The sequence below is a fragment of the Rhododendron vialii genome, chromosome 9a, assembly GCF_030253575.1.
Source record: "Rhododendron vialii isolate Sample 1 chromosome 9a, ASM3025357v1".
Taxonomy (NCBI): domain Eukaryota; kingdom Viridiplantae; phylum Streptophyta; class Magnoliopsida; order Ericales; family Ericaceae; genus Rhododendron; species Rhododendron vialii.
The window spans coordinates 7830846-7848036 of NC_080565.1; the positions used below are offsets into that span (position 1 = coordinate 7830846).

Here is a 17191-nt window from a genome sequence, read left to right on the forward strand (position 1 = left end):
ATTTAACTTTTAATGTGTCTTGCTATGTATAATTTTTTATACTAAGAGAAAATTTTTGAGATACCATCATAAAAAATTGGAGTGCCAAAATCATTTGCTTATTATAAATGTGGCTATCATCCATTATTTTCAAAATATAATAAATCTTTGGTACCAATTATAAAACAAACTTAGATCTATCCGTGTATATTTACGTTATAGTTATAATTAACCTCTTCGTATAGATATATTTTAAACTAGTAAATAAAAAAATATTTTCAATCCCATTAACCGAAACTCCTGGCTGTGCCCCTGAATGTGTTAAGAGTTTGGGGTGCTGCAACGGAATGGCCCCAGGCGCATGGAATAATTACTCCTACTACCACGCGCACCACCCCTACCACATGCTACCGCCAAATTTACGCGGGACCGTCAAAAAATTCAAATTTGTAATGAAAATGTCGAACGCAACAAAAAAATCGGACTGTTTTTAATTTGAATTTTCCAACCCAACTCCAGATCTCTCTCTCTCTCTCTCTCTCTCTCTCTAGCAAATGGGCAAAAGCAGAACACAGCCAAAGCAGAACATTACAAATCAGATCCCCCTCATAAACTTCATCAGGTACTCACAAAACCCTAGCCTCCATCTTCAACTCTCTCTCTTCCTTTGCTGCACATAATCTTTACTGTAACTGTTCTCTTTAGTTCCGTTCTCTATCTACTGTTCCGTCCTGTCAATTTTGTGACTGAAAATTTGTCTAGAAAAAGAATTCGTATTTCCGTAATCTAGGAACGAACCAATTGAGGAAAAATCATGGTGCGAGAGCAGAGCATCGAGTCGTTCTACGCTCGGTTGCGCGAATCGGCCACGGCTTCTTCTTCCACCACTCCTCTCCTCATATTCCCCTCCACCTCCGACGTGGATTCCCTCTGCGCTCTGAAAATCATAGGCCACGTGCTCGAATCTGATTCGGTTCGATACGCGTGCTACCCCGTCTCCACCTTCAAGGAAATCCACAAGTTTGCGGGCCCCGATTCGTGTTCCTCTCCCGAGGAGCCAGTCACGATTCTGCTCATCAATTGGGGGTGTCACCGAGACCTCGGAAAGGTCCTTGGTCTTGGCCCTTGTGCCAAGGTCTTCGTGGTGGATAGTCACCGCCCGATTCACTTGCACAACCTCAGCGATCAGAATGATGGCGTGGTTGTGCTCTATACGCGGGATGATGAGGACCAAGCTGATTTGGCCTATGATTTGAGGGTCCCGGTTTCGGCCCTAGCAAATGCAAGTGATTTGAATAGCGATGATGAGGGCGGAGATGACTTGGAAAGTGAAGATGAGAGCGAGAGCGAAAGTGAAGGGGAAGATGACGGTGGTGAGGGGTCTCAGAAGAGGAGAAGGGTTTCGGGGGAAAGTGAGAAAGACCCGGTTAAGCTTTTTAGGAAATTGAAGAAGGAGTATTACCACATGGGTACTTTCCATGGGAAGCCATCAGGGTGTTTGATGTATGATCTATCTCATTCCCTTAGGAAGAACACAAATGATCTGCTGTGGTTTGCTTGTGTGGCTTTAACCGACCAATTTGTTCACGAAAGATTGACAAACGAGAGGTATCAAGCCGGGGTGATGGAACTCGAGCAGCATATTAACAGCTTGGGGAATTTGGATGCGGCTACAACGGTGACTTTGAAGGATGGAACAAAGGTTTTGGCTCCTGATTCTTCAAAGATTGCGTGTGAAGACGAGCCAAAGCTGATGTTGCTACAAGAATGGAACTTGTTTGATTCAATGCTGTGTTCTTCCTACATGGCGACTAAATTGAAGACGTGGAGTGACAATGGGATGAAAAAGTTGATGCTGCTTCTTGCTCGGATGGGTTTTGCGCTCGAAGACTGTAGACAGAAGTTTCAGTACATGAATGTCGCGATCAAGAGGAAAATGAAGGATGAGTTTGAAGAATTTTTACCCGAGTATGGACTAACGGATTTCTACTACAGAGGTTTCTGTCTATTACATGGGTATAGTTCTAGACTTTCTGCAGCAGATGTGGTGTTTGGAGTGACGGCACTTTTAGAGTCATTTGTGGAATCTGATGGCACCTGTGCTGCCAAACAGTTTGGGGTGGCTTATGATTCGTTGTCATTGAGCAAGCTTGAAAAGCTGGAAATTGGAATGAGACAAGCCATAAAGGTCCAAAGGGCGATTCTGAGACAAGGGAGTTCTGCGATAACCAAGAAGGGATCTATAAGAAGTGGGAGTAAATTCAGGTGGGTGAAACTCGAAGATTCAGCAGATACTAAGCTGTTGGGTTATCCGCAGGCTTTGACTAAATTTGGGTACTTCTTGATGGATGCTTTGAAGGAGAAAGGTGCGAAAATGAAGCCTTTGATATGCATTTGCTACACTCAAGAGCGAAACAAGGTTTTGATTGTTGGAGTTTGTGGGAAGCCGCGTCTTGGTGCTGATAGAGGCAATGCATTTGGGATTGCTTTCAGAGATGCGGCTGAGGAGACGGGGACTGATTTCTTTCACGAGCTATTTGAGTCATCATGGATAGTGTTGGATGCGCTTGCTGTAAATTCGTTCATGATCAGGTTAACGGAGAAGCTATGGTAAAAGACTTCATCCAAAATGTAACAATAAACTTGACTCTTTCTCATGTTCGATCTAGAGCGTGAATAGCTGTTTTTTTTTCTTCAAGCAAGCGCCATGTTGTTTCTGACTTGTACTAAATGATTCATTAATGAGTGAATTCCTGCTTTTTCTGTTAATTAAATATGACTAGCTTCTCAAAAGAACTGCTACTCATATCATGATACTTTCATCAGTCTAATGGTCTCCTGAATGATATTACATTCTAACACTTTTTTTTTGATCGGCAAATATTACATTATAACACTTAATAGCAAGAAATTCTTATTTCAACTTGACTACTCAAGCAAAACATAGGGATTTCTGGCCCGGGTATATCAATGGGCCTTTTCACATATTCGATGATGGGCATAGTTGCTTGGGATTGGTCTATAGCAGCATCTGGTGACTTTAGCTTAAGCTATTTCATTGTGTTGTGGGCAATGCGGTGATCCAGGATTTACATTCTTTACTGAAATTAGCTCTTGCAGTCAGGGTAGGGTACTGTGGAATTTGGCAATGAGGAGGAAATGACAGGTATGATGTGAAGCTAGAATCACCTAGTCTAATCCTTCTGTTTTTGTTCCAGATGCAGATTACTTTCAGGTGATCATTGATAGAGCGTGGTGTAATTATCCGCTACAAGCAGGTGCAGCTAGGATAGTTTGAGCTGAGAGCAGCATTGAGCACCAAATTGATAAGACTTTTAGTTAAATTTTTCAACGATATGATTGCTATTTGCTAGTATTCGAAACTTGGTAAGATCTTCCACCATATTTAAATACTTTGTTTTCATTTTTTTTGCCCTCTGATATGTTTTGATTTTAATGTTTGTGGTGGTTGAATCTATTTCCTGCTGTTTGATACTGTTTTTTGGTGCTTTGATTCTTCAGTGTTGCATGGTTCTTCAATCAGATATGCACATATCATATGATAGTGGTTTGCTAGTTACATTGTCTGAGTTGTTTTCAAAATTTTAGAATGCTGAATACAACATTGAGTTTGTTGTTACAATAAGTTTTTGATTGTTTCAAAATTTGGAAAAATTGAACAGCTCCTGACGTTGACATGATTGGATGCCAAAATTGGTTGTTGTGTTGAATGCATGCATTTTTTTTTGTGACAAACAACATCAGGTAGCATAAAATGGTGATTAGATGTTAATATCTGTGTAAATTGCTAAAAGACTTGCCATCCCAAATTAACATTGAAGTTGAAATTTTCTGTTGGAGATTAAAATCTGATCACCTTGAAAACTGAAAAGTCACCTTATTGTCATGTAAGACCAGGGTTTCAAAACTTTGAAATAGTTTAGTGGAACTTGATTTTCTATATAGTATTATCTGGAGTTAAATTGGTTTTTGTGATGTTGGAACCAGTTTGCCCTATCAGAAATGATACTGGTACAGATATAAATCTATACCAGTGCGTACAAACGCCTTTTTGGGCATGTTTTGGGTCACAAAAAAATAATCGGAGCCACTCATTTTGTATAAAATACTTTGTTTATGGTCTTTGCAAAAAATAAGCTCAATCCAGTACCCGTAAGGACGTTTACAAAACATCCAACTTTGCTTTAGAATTCAGGCTTGAATTCTGTGACAAAATTGGATGTTTTGTAAATGTCCTTACCGATATCGGATTGAGCTTATTTTTTGCAAGGATCATAAACAAAGTATTCTAAACAAAATGAGCAGTTCCGATCATTTTTTTGAGATCCAAAAGGGGCCCAAAAAGTCATTGTACTCGCTGGTACAGATATTAAATCTGTACTCCTTTTGCTACTATGTTTTATTCTTGTCAATGTTTGAGCAATCCTCTAAAGGCCCTTTCTTGATTTTTCTATTTACTTATTCTTGTGATTGCTTGATCAAAAGTTCAAAACTGAATATTGTTTTTTGGGAAAACAAAAGCTGATTCCTTAATGCTAGGGTTTGGTCCTTGATATCTTCATATTGTCCTTTGTGGTTACTGGTTAGGGGTTTATTTGTCATATCATTTGTGTCATTGTTGTCACTGTTTTTCTTTGCGTTATTCGTTAAGACATGCACTTCGGATGAAATGGAGTGATCTGTAGCCATGTTGATCGAAATGTGGAAATTGCAGCCAGTTTGGTATGTCCATTTTGATAAGCTCCTCAAAATTCCTTTAGATCTTGGACTTCTTATTTTGTTTACCTAGTATGCCCATTGAGGAATGAATAATTAGTCTTACTTTCCAAAACAAAAGGAAAAAATACGAGCAAAATCTCTTGATCAAAGAAGTTCAAAACATCACATTGGTTTAGAAAGTTGACACTCTTGATTTTCAGTCAAGTTGGCGTACTAAGTTTTAATAAGATTTTACTATTTGTTGAGGTCTTTAGCATGAAAAAGAGTAGAAAGAAAATCAACAATACAAAACCACTGTTATAACTATATACTGTTAGGTTACCTTTTCATGTTCGTAGCATACACATCTAGTCTTGGCTTGAACCAGATTATTTTTAGATTTTCTTTTTATTGAATGTAAGCTTAGTGCTATAAACAGAAAATCATGTCTAAACATGTGTTTCTCATTGGTAGAATGCAATTGGTTTTTGATGTTGTAGTGGAGCGAACAAGAGACACGCTGGTCAGGCTGAGCCAAACTCGCCGAAGGGTGAAGAACTTAAGTTCTTGACTTGGGCCAACCAACTGGTATAGTTTGGATGATTCATGATTAAGCCGGACAGTAGCTTAAGGGCCAGGCCAGACGCTTGTGACAGATCAGGCTGAGAGGCACGGCTTGGCCAAGTTGCTTCCACTTATGTGTCATACAGCAATCATCATGACTCATGGATGACGTCTTTCAGGGAAATGGTTACGAATGACGTCATGGGACCATGTGCTCGTCATATCATTACTTGGTCCTCAAGTACATTATTTCTATACAAGGTACATAACAAGCCTTAAAAGAGGTCTCTCGTTTCTTGTGATGTGATTTGAATCATTTGAGTCTTGTGGTGTATTTTCTACCATCTTGAGTGAGGAATGACTTTGGCATCAGAGTGTCCTTCGGCTGGAATAGGGTTGGTAGCCACGACCCACGAGGAAGGCTAAGGCCGAGTGAAAGTCCATCCAGCGAATGAGAAAGTATGGAAGGAGGTAATCAAACCCCACAGATCCTTCAATCATTGTTCTTTTGCGTAGTTAGCATTTGAAAAGAACATTTAGGGGGAAAAGTGTGTATTGGGTTTATCTACAGTTAGAAACTTCACAAAATGAAGTGAAAGTTGGATTTGTCAAAGCTAAGGAAGGATATTATATGTACAGCTAACGAGGAGTTCTTTTTTCATGACCAGGCTTGTTGAGTGTGTGTGACCTGAGCAAGAAAGATACATCTGCATCATGAGCATCAGGATTACAAGAAGGCCTCCTTTAAGAGGGTATATCAGGAACGCAAGGAGGAGTGAGACGGTACGAGAGGTAGACCTCAATGTGCCACCTACTGAGAATTGGGATAAGTATGGAACTTCAGCTCATGCCTACTCTCAAGTTGTGGGACCACCTGTACCAATTGACGTTGATGCAGTTCATGACGTTTTAACTCGCACCCCGGGGATTTGCACGAGTATGCTTCTTCTTTTAAGTAACTTTATTTATGATATTTGTAATTTTAAGGCTCCCCTTGTATTTCTACTAACCTTTTACGAGTTTCTCTTCTTGTTCCCATGTTGGCCAAACAGCATTCTAGAAGAAATCGCGGAAGAAGTGTTGTAGTTGATGTAGATTCAGGTAATTATGTTTCGTTTACCATCTCTTTTCATAGTAGTGTCTATCTACGTATGCATGTTGCTCTTTCTCGTAGCAGCATACATAAACACTTACATGATTCTATGGTGGGTATATCCTTACATGGACCTGTTTCCACATGATTCTCCAGAGCATGTTGTTACTGTTAAGTACGTCAGCTAATGAAGCTGCCACATCAGCTGAACTTAGTTCAAAGTCAAGCCAAGCCAGTGCACAGCCACCAGCTCAAGCTAGGATTAGGTGTAACTGATTGTAACAGATTTAGTGGTGGTTTTAGCTTGTAAAATAGTTTGTTAGTGGTTAAACTGAGTTGTACTCCTCTCTCTAATTCTGTATATAAGAGAGAGATCTTGTCTGTATTTGGTATCAACCCAGAGATTCAAGAAATGAAATCCAAGATTTACTTCTCTTTCTAGAAAAGTTCATATGGTATCAGAGCCACTACTGGCGCGAGTCAATCCCAGTCACGAAGAAGAAGATTTGTTTCAGAGATCTACGACCTAATTCACGAAGCTCTCGTATACTCATCAATGGCGACACAATCGACCCAATCGACACAATCCTCCAGTTCAACATCATCTTCAGCATCAATTGCGTACCTTCCTCAATCTCTCTCCTTCTTGATTGCTAATTTTCAATCTTTCATCACTCTGAAATTAGATTCTTCGAATTACTTTGTGTGGAAAACGCAAGTGGAAAACGCACTGAAAGCGAATTCTTTGTTTAATTTTGTTGATGGATCTTGTGAGAAAACCTACTCCATTCAGTGTTGATGTGTCTGGTACACGAATTCCTAATCCTGAATTTGCTGCTTGGACACAAATTGATTGAATGTTGTTGTCTTGTTTGATTGCAACCCTAACACCTCTAGTTTTGCCTCACATCATTGGATCTGATCATACCTCTCAGTTATGTACTAAACAGGAAGAGAAATATAGTTTGTTATCACGATCTCACATTCATGATCTTAAACGCAAGCTGTATTGTCTACATAAAACTGGTTCTATGGAGCAGTACCTTGATTACATCAAAGAAATTATCCAAAAGATGGCTGCCTCTGGCACACAAATAGATGATGAAGAGTATGATGAAGAGTAAGTCTTCCATACTCTCAATGGACTCAAGACAGGATATGACTCTCTTAAACAAACTATACGCACAAGGATTGATGACATGACTTTGAGTGCTCTTTCTTCGCTGTTAATGGGTGAAGAACTGCATCTTACCCTTGATATTACCTCGTCCTCATCTATATTGGTTGCACAACATCATCCACCATCTTATTCAACTTCTTATTTTGCATCCACTTCTACTGCACTACCTCCACCCTCCAACTCTGGTATTCTACCAACACCTCCTATACCACCTTTCCAATTTCCTAATCCTGTACCTCAGTCACAGCAGTTCCTTACTGTTTATTCTCCTCCACAGTTCAATGGACCAAGATTCAATAGGAATGGGAACAGATTTAAGGGTAATCAGTTTGCTTCACAGCAATTCTTTGCTCCATCTTAGTCCTCTAAGCCTTTCTCTCCTCCTGGTTTTTAGAATTATTCAGGCTATCAAACTAATAGTCCTTATTTTGGTACCATTGCAAGCTGCCAAATCTATGGCAGATAGAATCACCAGGCTTCTACATGCTATTATAGACAGAACCTGAATTATAGACCACCTGTGTTTGGGTAGTTTGGTAGGTCTTTTGGTTCAGCTCCACAGAATTTTTCCCAAAATCCAGCTCAGGCATTCTGTGTTACACCTGATTATATGGGGTATTATGACTTTCCATCTCAGCAAGCTCGGGGTTTTGGTGGCACTCCTTCTCAGCTATCTCAGGGTTTTGGTGGTACTCCTCCATCAACTCAGGGTTTTGCTGATTATGCTTTACACATGACTAGTTCTGTACCTCATGGGGGTCTTTTGCTTATTATGCTTTACACATGACTAGTTCTGTACCTCATGGGGGTCCTGTTCCAGGTGGCTCTGCTTCACCTTGGTTCTTTGATTCTGGTGCTACTTCCCATGTTACTAATGATGCCCACTCATATTCAGGTTTCTCATGGAGGTTCTGGAACAGATACAGTGACTGTTGGGAATGGGCAAACTATTCCTGTGATACATTCAGGTAATGGTCTTCTTTCCACTTCATCATCTAGGTTTACACTGTCCAATATTCTTCATGTTCCATTGATCTCACACAATCTATTGTCTGTCTATCAGTTTGCCTTCGATAATGACTACTATTACTTTTGACTCTTCTGCCTATATTATCCAGGGCAAAACTAGTCGTCAGGTTCTTCATCAAGGGAAATGCCACAAGGGGCTTTACCCCCTTCTTCCTACCTCTAAATCTGCCACTGCCACTGCTTTTGTTAGCATGCAAACATCAGCTTCTCTTTGGCACAACAGATTAGGTCATCCACATGCTGGCATGCTTCACTTGTTATCCAATAAGTATAATCTCAATATTCCATCTGTAACTCGTCTAGATTGCTACTCTTGTAATAAGGCCAAGAGCCACAAACTTCCATTTTCTCTGTCTACCTCTCACCACTGCACCATTTGAGTTGCTTCATATGGATGTATGGGGGCCCTCTCCAGTACCTTCTTTTTCTGGTTATCGATATTATCTTCTCTTAGTAGATGATTTTACCAAATACTGCTGGTTATTTCCTTTGCATGCTAAGTCTGAAGTTACCCCACATGTTCAGAATTCAAAGCTTTTGTTGCTACTCACTTTTCTTTCTGTTAAGACATTCAGGAGTGATAGAGGTGGTGAATTTCTAAACACTCATGTCTGCTTTTTTTTGCCACTTTTGGTATTATCCATGAAACTTCTTGTCCTCACACCCCAGAACAAAATGGGGTGGCCGAAAGGAAACACTGTCATATCATAGAAACAACTATCACATTACTCCAACAAGCACATTTACTTATTACTTTTTGGTTGGAAGCTATAACTATTGCTCTCTATCTCATCAATAGATTACCTAATTCATCCATTGCCTTTCAAGTCCCATTTCATGTTCTTTGTATAAAACAGCCCCAGATTATCATCTTCTCAAGCCTTTTGGGTGTTGTGAAACCCCTTGGCTTAAGACCGGATGCTTCTACCAAACCGGATTCTAGGTCTACACCTTGTATTTTCCTAGGATCTTGTGCTTCTACAAAAGGTTATAGGTGTCTCGATCCTATTACTAATAGGGTTTATATTTCCAGGCATGTCAAATTTCTGGAAACAGATTTTCCTTATCCCCATCTCAGTTCTTCTTCTTCCTTATCCACTCCCACTCATTTTCAGTCCATATCTCCTTTCAAGTTTCAGTCCTATTCTTCTGCCTCCTCCTTTCTTCCACCTTTTCCTCCTCCTCCTTCCCCTGTTACTGATTCTCATCCTGCTCCTACTACAACTCCTAATCCTCCTCCCACTACTACTCCTCATTCTCCTCCTATTATTGTTTCACCTCTACCTGTGTCTCATTCTCCTTCCAATTTAGTTCCTCTTCCCCCTCCAGTTCCTATTCATCCTATGCAAACTCAATCCAAAGATGGGATTTTTGTTCCTAAACAACCTTTCACTCTTCTTGTTCATTCTCCTCCTCTTACTAAACCTTCTTCCTTTAAAGAAGCCATGACTAATCCTGAGTGGCAAACTGCCATGTCAGAGGAATACTCTGCACTGTTACAACAAGGCACATGGTCTTTAGTTCCTTTACCTCCTAATGCTCCTGTGATTGGCTGTAAATGGATCTACAAAATTAAGAAACACTCTGATGGGAATGTAGCTAGGTACAAAGCTTGACTTGTAGCTCAAGGTTTCCAACAAACTGAGGGCATAGACTACACAGAAACATTTAGTCCTGTCGTTAAGCAACAAACTATTAGACTTGTGCTTTCTTTGGCTATATGTCATGGTTGGTCTACTAAGCAATTAGATGTTTCTAATGTTTTTTTCCATGGTACCATTCAAGAGCAAGTGTATCTTAAGCAACCACAAGGCTATGTTAACCCACAGTTTCCTCACCATGTTTGCAGGTTACACAAAGCTCTTTATGGCCTTAAACAGGCACCTAGAGCTTGGTATGACATGCTTTCTAGCAGCCTCATCAAACAAGGTTTTCATAACAGTCTTGCAGACTCTTCTTTATTCATTCTATCACAGGGGACAGATTTGGTCTATGTCGTAGTCTATGTGGATGATATTTTGATCACTGGGATTAATCCTTCTCTAGTTGATTCTATTATCACCCAACTGGGGTCTAATTTTGCTCTCAAGGATCTTGGTCTCCTACACTATTTTCTGGGTATAGAAGTCGTTTCAGTTCCAAATGGTTTGATCCTCTCCGGTTCAAGTATGCTTTGGATCTTCTCAAAAAGGCTGGAATGACAGATTGCAGGCCTTGTGCATCACCTTCATCTCTCAAAAGTTGTAACAACCCACCTGAACTTCCTTTTCCTAATTTTGAATTTTACAGAACTCTTGTGGGATCTTTCCAATATCTTATTCTTACCAGACCAGACATCTCTTATGATGTTAATACTGTATGCCAACACATGCATCATCCTATGGATAGTCATTTCATTGCAGTCAAACGAATCCTAAGATACATCAAAGGCACTTTGAATCATGGTCTGCTTTTCACTAAGAGCTTCTTACAGCTCTCAGCATACTCTGATGCTGATTGGGCAGGCAGTACTTTAGACAGAAGATCCACTGTTGGATATATCTGGGCTCAAACCTTGTCTCTTGGTCTGCCAAGAAACAGGCCACAATTGCTCGTTCCTCCACCGAAGCTGAATACAAGTCTCTTGCTAAAACCACTGCAAAAGTAGTTTGGTTAATGCAGCTGCTTTGGGACTTACATGTCCCTATTTCTGCATCTACTTCTTCTCTCTGGTGTGACAATAGTTCTGCTATCTCTTTAGCATCAAATCCTGTCTTCCATGCTCGTACAAAGCATGTGGAAGTTGATTCCATTTTGTAAGAGAGAAAGTGCTTCAAAAACAGTTGGTTGTCAAATATATTCCTTCTCATTTGCAGCTAGCAGATCATGAAACCTCTTACAATTTCTAGGTTTCAACGGCTTGCTTCCAAACTAATGCTGTCACTCATTCCAGCATCAGTTTACAGGGGTGTGTTAAGTACGTCAGCTAATGAAGCTGCCACATCAGCTGAACTTAGTTCAAAGTCAAGCCAAGCCAGTGCACAGCCATTAGCTCAAACTAGGATTAGGTGTAACTGATTGTATCAGATTTAGTGGTGGTTTTAGCTTGTAAAATAGTTTGTTTAGTTGTTAAACTGAGTTGTACTTTTCTCTCTCTAATTCTTCTGTATATGAAAGAGATCTCGTCTGTATTTGGTATCAACTCAGTGATTCAAGAAATGAAATCCAAGATTTACTTCTCTTTCTAGAAAAGTTCAGAGTTACGTTGAATAGTGTTTGGATAGACTCTTTATTGGTTTGATGCACTGCTGATTTGGATCTAAAATTGGTATTTACTAATTGAAAAACCACGTGACTTTAAGTTGGCTATTCGAGTTTCTTGTGTCTTGGGTAGTGAGTTTTGAAGTTAAAGGAACAAGTACTTGATTGAATACTTACAGTAATAGAATGAAATATACAAAGTGGACTTCACATGAAGAGCAATTTGCAGTTCGGAAAATGAATAATGATTCTAAAATTTGTTGTCTAGCCATATAACAAGGCAGTATATATGGACAGTTTGTTGCCTGCTCTGACTACCTTGATTAAACCTTCCATTTTCGGCGTCTATTATTTATGTGCCTCTTTTTTTCGTGTATAAAGGTAAGTGGTTTAAAGATGCCATCGATAAATGAGAGTTTAGTTGGAGAGTAGTCTACGTTTCTACAGATTCTCATAATTTTGTTGAAATCCGTCTTTGGTTTTCTATTAAATGTTACCTTTCCAACTTCTTGCGCTACATGTTGGCTAATTATAGAATACTGTGACACTATCTTGGTGCCTTTGTTGAAAGACCAATCCATTATTGCTAACTGTGATATATTCATTTCAGTATGGATCTTAGGGTGTGAGTTTCGGATCCATTCTCTCTCTGCAACTCGAGACAAGGGACAGTATTTGTGTGCATTTTGAAAATCATACTCAACTTGATGGATTGGATATGATCTTGAAGAAGATGGTAATGGTAGGTGTTATAATAATGATGGTAATTATAGAAATGATAATAATACAACCATGATCACAACAATAGTAAGAACACTAATAAAATTTGCCAAAAGGGCTGGAAAATCGCAAGGATTGAGAAGTCCTTTAGCGGAATTTGTGACAAATGAACCATGCTGTGCTGGCCTGCTTGTTTATTTCCATGTTTAATAAATAGCTTGACCTATTTATTAAATGTGTGACGCCCTGTAAGAAATTCTAGGCTCGGGTTGGTCCTTAGGATGCCACAAGCCGTGTCCTGCCGTGCCCGTGCCTGTCCTATATCAGGTCTTGTAAAGCCAAAAAAAGAAAACAAAAAAAAACAACCTTCTTATTTAATGTTATCGAGCCAAAGAAATTTGAAAGCCAAGCCTTGCTGAGCACGTTTAATTGTGTCACGCTCGTGTTGTTCCTGTGCTGAGCCAACCTAATTTACACCTCTATCTAGAATTATTGGAAAAAGAAGGGACAATTTAATAAGTTACTATAAAGAAGAGACTCTAGAGCCTTGTGTACATCAAGATTTTTCATTTGTCTTAAACCTAATTCCGTTTGCATCCATGGCTTAGCCCTACGGGTAACATGCTCTAGGTCCAATCACCTTAGATGAGACAGGAAGGTAAAATAGGAACAATTTATTAAGCTACAAAGAAGAGACTCGAGAGGCTCGCGTCCATTTAATAAACGTGTGCCACCATGTTAGAAAAATCTAGGCCTGACCTAGCCCTTTAGGACGCCACAAGCCACAAGCCGCAAGCCGTGTAATGCCTGTGCTGTATCAGGTCTTTTAAAGCCAAAAAAAAAAAAAAGGACAACCATTTTCAATGTATTGAACCAAAAAAATTTGAAAGACAAGCCTTGTCGAGCATGTTTAATTGTGCTGTGCTCGTGCTGTTTTTGTGCTGGCCCGATCTAATTTACACCTCTATTTGGAATGATTGGAAAAAGAAGGGACAATTTATTAAGTTACAAAGAAGAGACTCTAAAGCCTTGTGTGCATTAAGGTTTTTCATTTGCCTTAAACCTAATTTGGTTTGCGTCCATGGGTTTGCCCAAGGCTCACCGGTGACATTAAGTCATAAAGAAGTGAATCCAGAGTTCGTGCCCATTTAATAAACTTTCAGCGCTGTGTTTGATATGCACTTGTTAACGTATCTGATGATATGCTGATGAAAAAATACGTATCCAATGATATGCGAGACGTCTACTACTATGATATTCAGATCGAGAAAAATTTGACCACCTCTTACATGATGTGCATTCTGCCTTTATGTCCTAGATTTGGCTATCAAGTCGTTTAATATTTGGTAGTAGTTGTTTTTCTTGTTTTGCTAGGTTATGTGGCAACTGGCTGGGTACCTTCTTTTTGCTGATGTTTGTCATTTAGGCAAACAATTACGATAAGCTTTCTCTTTTCAAGTTTTACAATCTTAAATTATGGCAGTGAGATAAATTAGGAATAAAGAGCTGGCAACTCTATGGTGTTTACTTATCAGGCAGCCACTTTACAAAAATATGGTGTTCTAATCTTGGAACTTGTGGGGTTCCGTTTGAGGATCAGTAGGTTTTGGGGTTCGCTCTTGATTCCCTGTGCACAGCGCAGTTCGCCTCTTGCTCACTTGCAAGAAGTCACTAGGGCTGGTGGCAGCCCAGTGACCCTCCGACAATCAAGTTAGATCTAGAAGGAAAATGTAGGACTAGAGTTAGGGTAGAACGTCATACCTCATTAGGTTTGCTTCCCTTTCCTCATGTAGGCCTCACTTGACTTGGCCACCAATTAAGTAAGCAAGCACCTGGAGGGTACGCTCGGGTAATCACCTCGGGTGACGTCACATATGACGCACCGGATAAGGCAGTTACGAACCACATGGCTTGAGCTAGCTGCAATGATTACACACGTGCTATAACCGCCTCAGCCTACATCATGATGACGTACATGGCCAAATGGTTAGGTGCACGAGGACAAGCCTTCCCCTTCGGATCACATGAGCCACATGCAGGGTTAGGGTCGGTTGTTCCCGAACGACTTCGTCAAAATCCCGAGTTGTGTGTACTGAAAAGTCCCGAATATGACACCCTAGTGCACTGGCGAATAATCCAAACGTCATGTAAGAGTGGATTTGTCACCAAACGATCAGGTTACCAGAACCGAACGGTTCCGAGCAAGGCGATCCGGTTGCACCAGCAAATAATCCTGAACGTCCTATCCGAGCGGATCTCTCACCGAACGATCAGGTTACCGTTCGGTTCCTCTAGCAAGTCAAGTGTCTCAGTTAAGCCGAATGAACCATCTTGACTCACTGGCTTGGTTTGGCAACCTAGCCCATTTATTTGGCCACTACAAAACTGATGAGGCACCTATATGTATGGTGGTTGCATTTCAAGGAACACTTTGGCGCACATTTCTTGCCCTCGTCATGGCCCATCTTCCAATTTTACAGGTGCCTTTTTTTTTCAGTCTTATACATTAAGATTTTGAGGGTGAGTTTCCCTTGTTTTCTTACATCCTGCTGTTTGGCCTTTCTAAAGCTGGGGTTTAAATGAAGGGGAGGAACACGTTCTACAATGGTCAGGACAAAGGGTCGCGATCTTGCGAGGGTTAGTTAATTCCAAAAACCCATCCTTAACCAACATGGAATCTGATGCAAAATTTAATGTGCGAAGAGTGCTGATGAGCAACCTCAGCTAGAAGAAGTTACCGTGTTCGACACCCTAAAGTAATACATGTTGGGTCTTTGGTTGGGTTCTTCTTTCTTTGTGTGTGCGTCCTTGTTACTAGCCATTTACTTTGTTTCACTTTGGTGTATCTCTAAAACATTTTGTTGGAGCGTTAGTTGTTTAGTTGACAGCTGGAGTATGTAAAACCAAATTCGTTTTGGCCATTGAACTATTTATAGGTGCTGAAAGGGTGATATTTTGTGTTTTCAAAATGATTAGATGACATTTCTGTTTGACAAAAAAAAAAAAAATGACTAGATGAAATGGCAGCTTTTCGGTGGCTGTGATGGAGGTTTGCCAACAGGTTAGGATTGTGACGGGCGTTGTTCTCGATGTCTTGTGGATTTGGGTTCGGCCATGGGGTTTTCCGGTGGCGGCGGGCTGCCGGAAGTGGGATATCAGATTATGGGTGGTTGGCGACTTTTAACCTGCGTAGGGTTAGGTTTTTTTATGGGTGTTGGGCCATGCTTGGCTTTCGGGCTGGGCTTGGCCCGTCTTTGAGCTTATTGTAATATCTGGATTTTTAGACCCATGTGGGTGTTGGGCTTCGGCTTTTTAAGTAGACTTCATCCCAAAGGCTATCCTTGATTGACTAGCTGCCAATTATAAGTCTGGGTTTTGAATTAGGCAGAAGATTGCTCTTTGAGCATAATGTTGTTTCTTTGTTTCTATTAGTTTTGTAACAATTTTAAGATTAATGAAATTTTTTGCCATTCAAAAAAAAGAAAGATGAATTAGTTTTGAGTAATTTGATCAAAGAAAGAAAAATAGTTTCAGAAATAACTTCGGAAAACTATAATAAGACTATTTTTTTTGGTCGGGTAAGGACTTATTCTGAAAATTAAACTAAGGAAATTTATTAATCCACGACTATAAAACAAGTGGGGACATTTCCTTTTTCTGTGACCTATTTAGGTCTTGTTCCACTAAAGTTTGTATTTTTAAAGTACTTATTTTCTGTATTATGAGATAAATCATTTTCTAAAAAAATAAATACTTATTTTTTGTAAGTACTTATTTTAGTGGGTGGGATGGACCTTAGAAAAAAGGTTTTAGGCGACAATAGTTTGACCTTGGCACTAAATGTTCTTTTTTTGTTTTTGGTTTGGGTGCTTGACCTCAGGTGTAGGTTTCTTGGGCCCTCTATCGTTGTGTCACTCTTCAGTGGTGAGGCTCTTGGATCTGCTTCAGCTGGGTTGGCTCCCACATCGAGAATTTGGGTATTGTGTGTGTATGTTTAAAGGGTCCATTATGTCTCTCCCTAGTCAACAATTGCTTATGTGAGTTGATATGTAAAATTATCCTTTTGCCCTCCTAAAAAAAAAATTCTTTTTTTTTGGTGTGTAATTTTGGGTAAATAGCATCAAAGGTTTTTGTACTCGCGTGTGCATTAGAACTATTTTTCAGCCTGACAAATGAAGTGTGAGACGCGGATCAAAAAAAAAAAAAGAAGTGTGAGACGCCAAAAGTCAAATATTGAAAAAAAAGATTGCTAATAAATGTTTGATGTCGGCAGTGTGGATTCACAAAATCGAATCAGGATTCTCTCATTTAATGTAATCCCTCTCCCTTACGCAATACGTTAATAGGATCCACAAAGATCATGCAAAAAGATCAAATTTTAATCAATTTAAAAAATGACTCGGATAGTCAAAGGAGGCGTCATATGTGTGAAATTTTCAATTTTTGGTAAGTACATTATTTTTTATACTTAAAAATTATACGTAATTTCGTAAAGAACTTATTTTATGGGACATAGAAAGTATCACATAAGGAGGCGTCACAGGAGGGGATATTGATGCCACAAAAGTAATCTTTTTGTAAATAATGCAAAATGTAAGTTGTGTTGGTTGAGATAGTATCCTCTTATTTTTTTTGGGTTCTGTCGGCATTTGATCGTCAGAGTGATG

The 17191-nt window shown here is 39.7% G+C and overlaps 1 protein-coding gene and 1 long non-coding RNA gene across 2 annotated transcripts; both read left to right on the top strand.

Moving 5' to 3' along the window:
* Positions 1 to 513: 513 nt before the first annotated feature.
* LOC131300348 (uncharacterized) lies at positions 514 to 2748 on the top strand. The gene has a single exon (XM_058326133.1). The coding sequence runs from the start codon at positions 794 to 796 to the stop codon at positions 2591 to 2593; it is 1800 nt and encodes a 599-aa protein (XP_058182116.1). The 5' UTR covers positions 514 to 793; the 3' UTR covers positions 2594 to 2748.
* A 1715-nt stretch (positions 2749 to 4463) lies between these two features.
* LOC131300349 (uncharacterized) lies at positions 4464 to 6450 on the top strand. Its single transcript, XR_009190932.1, has 3 exons — positions 4464 to 5733; positions 5931 to 6199; positions 6315 to 6450. It is a non-coding gene; the product is annotated as an uncharacterized LOC131300349 (long non-coding RNA).
* The last annotated feature ends 10741 nt before the right edge of the window (positions 6451 to 17191 follow it).

Bases quoted from the DNA above. Each gene is read 5' to 3' on its own strand.
- LOC131300348 (XM_058326133.1), top strand. From the start codon at position 794: ATGGTGCGAGAGCAGAGCATCGAGTCGTTCTACGCTCGGTTGCGCGAA.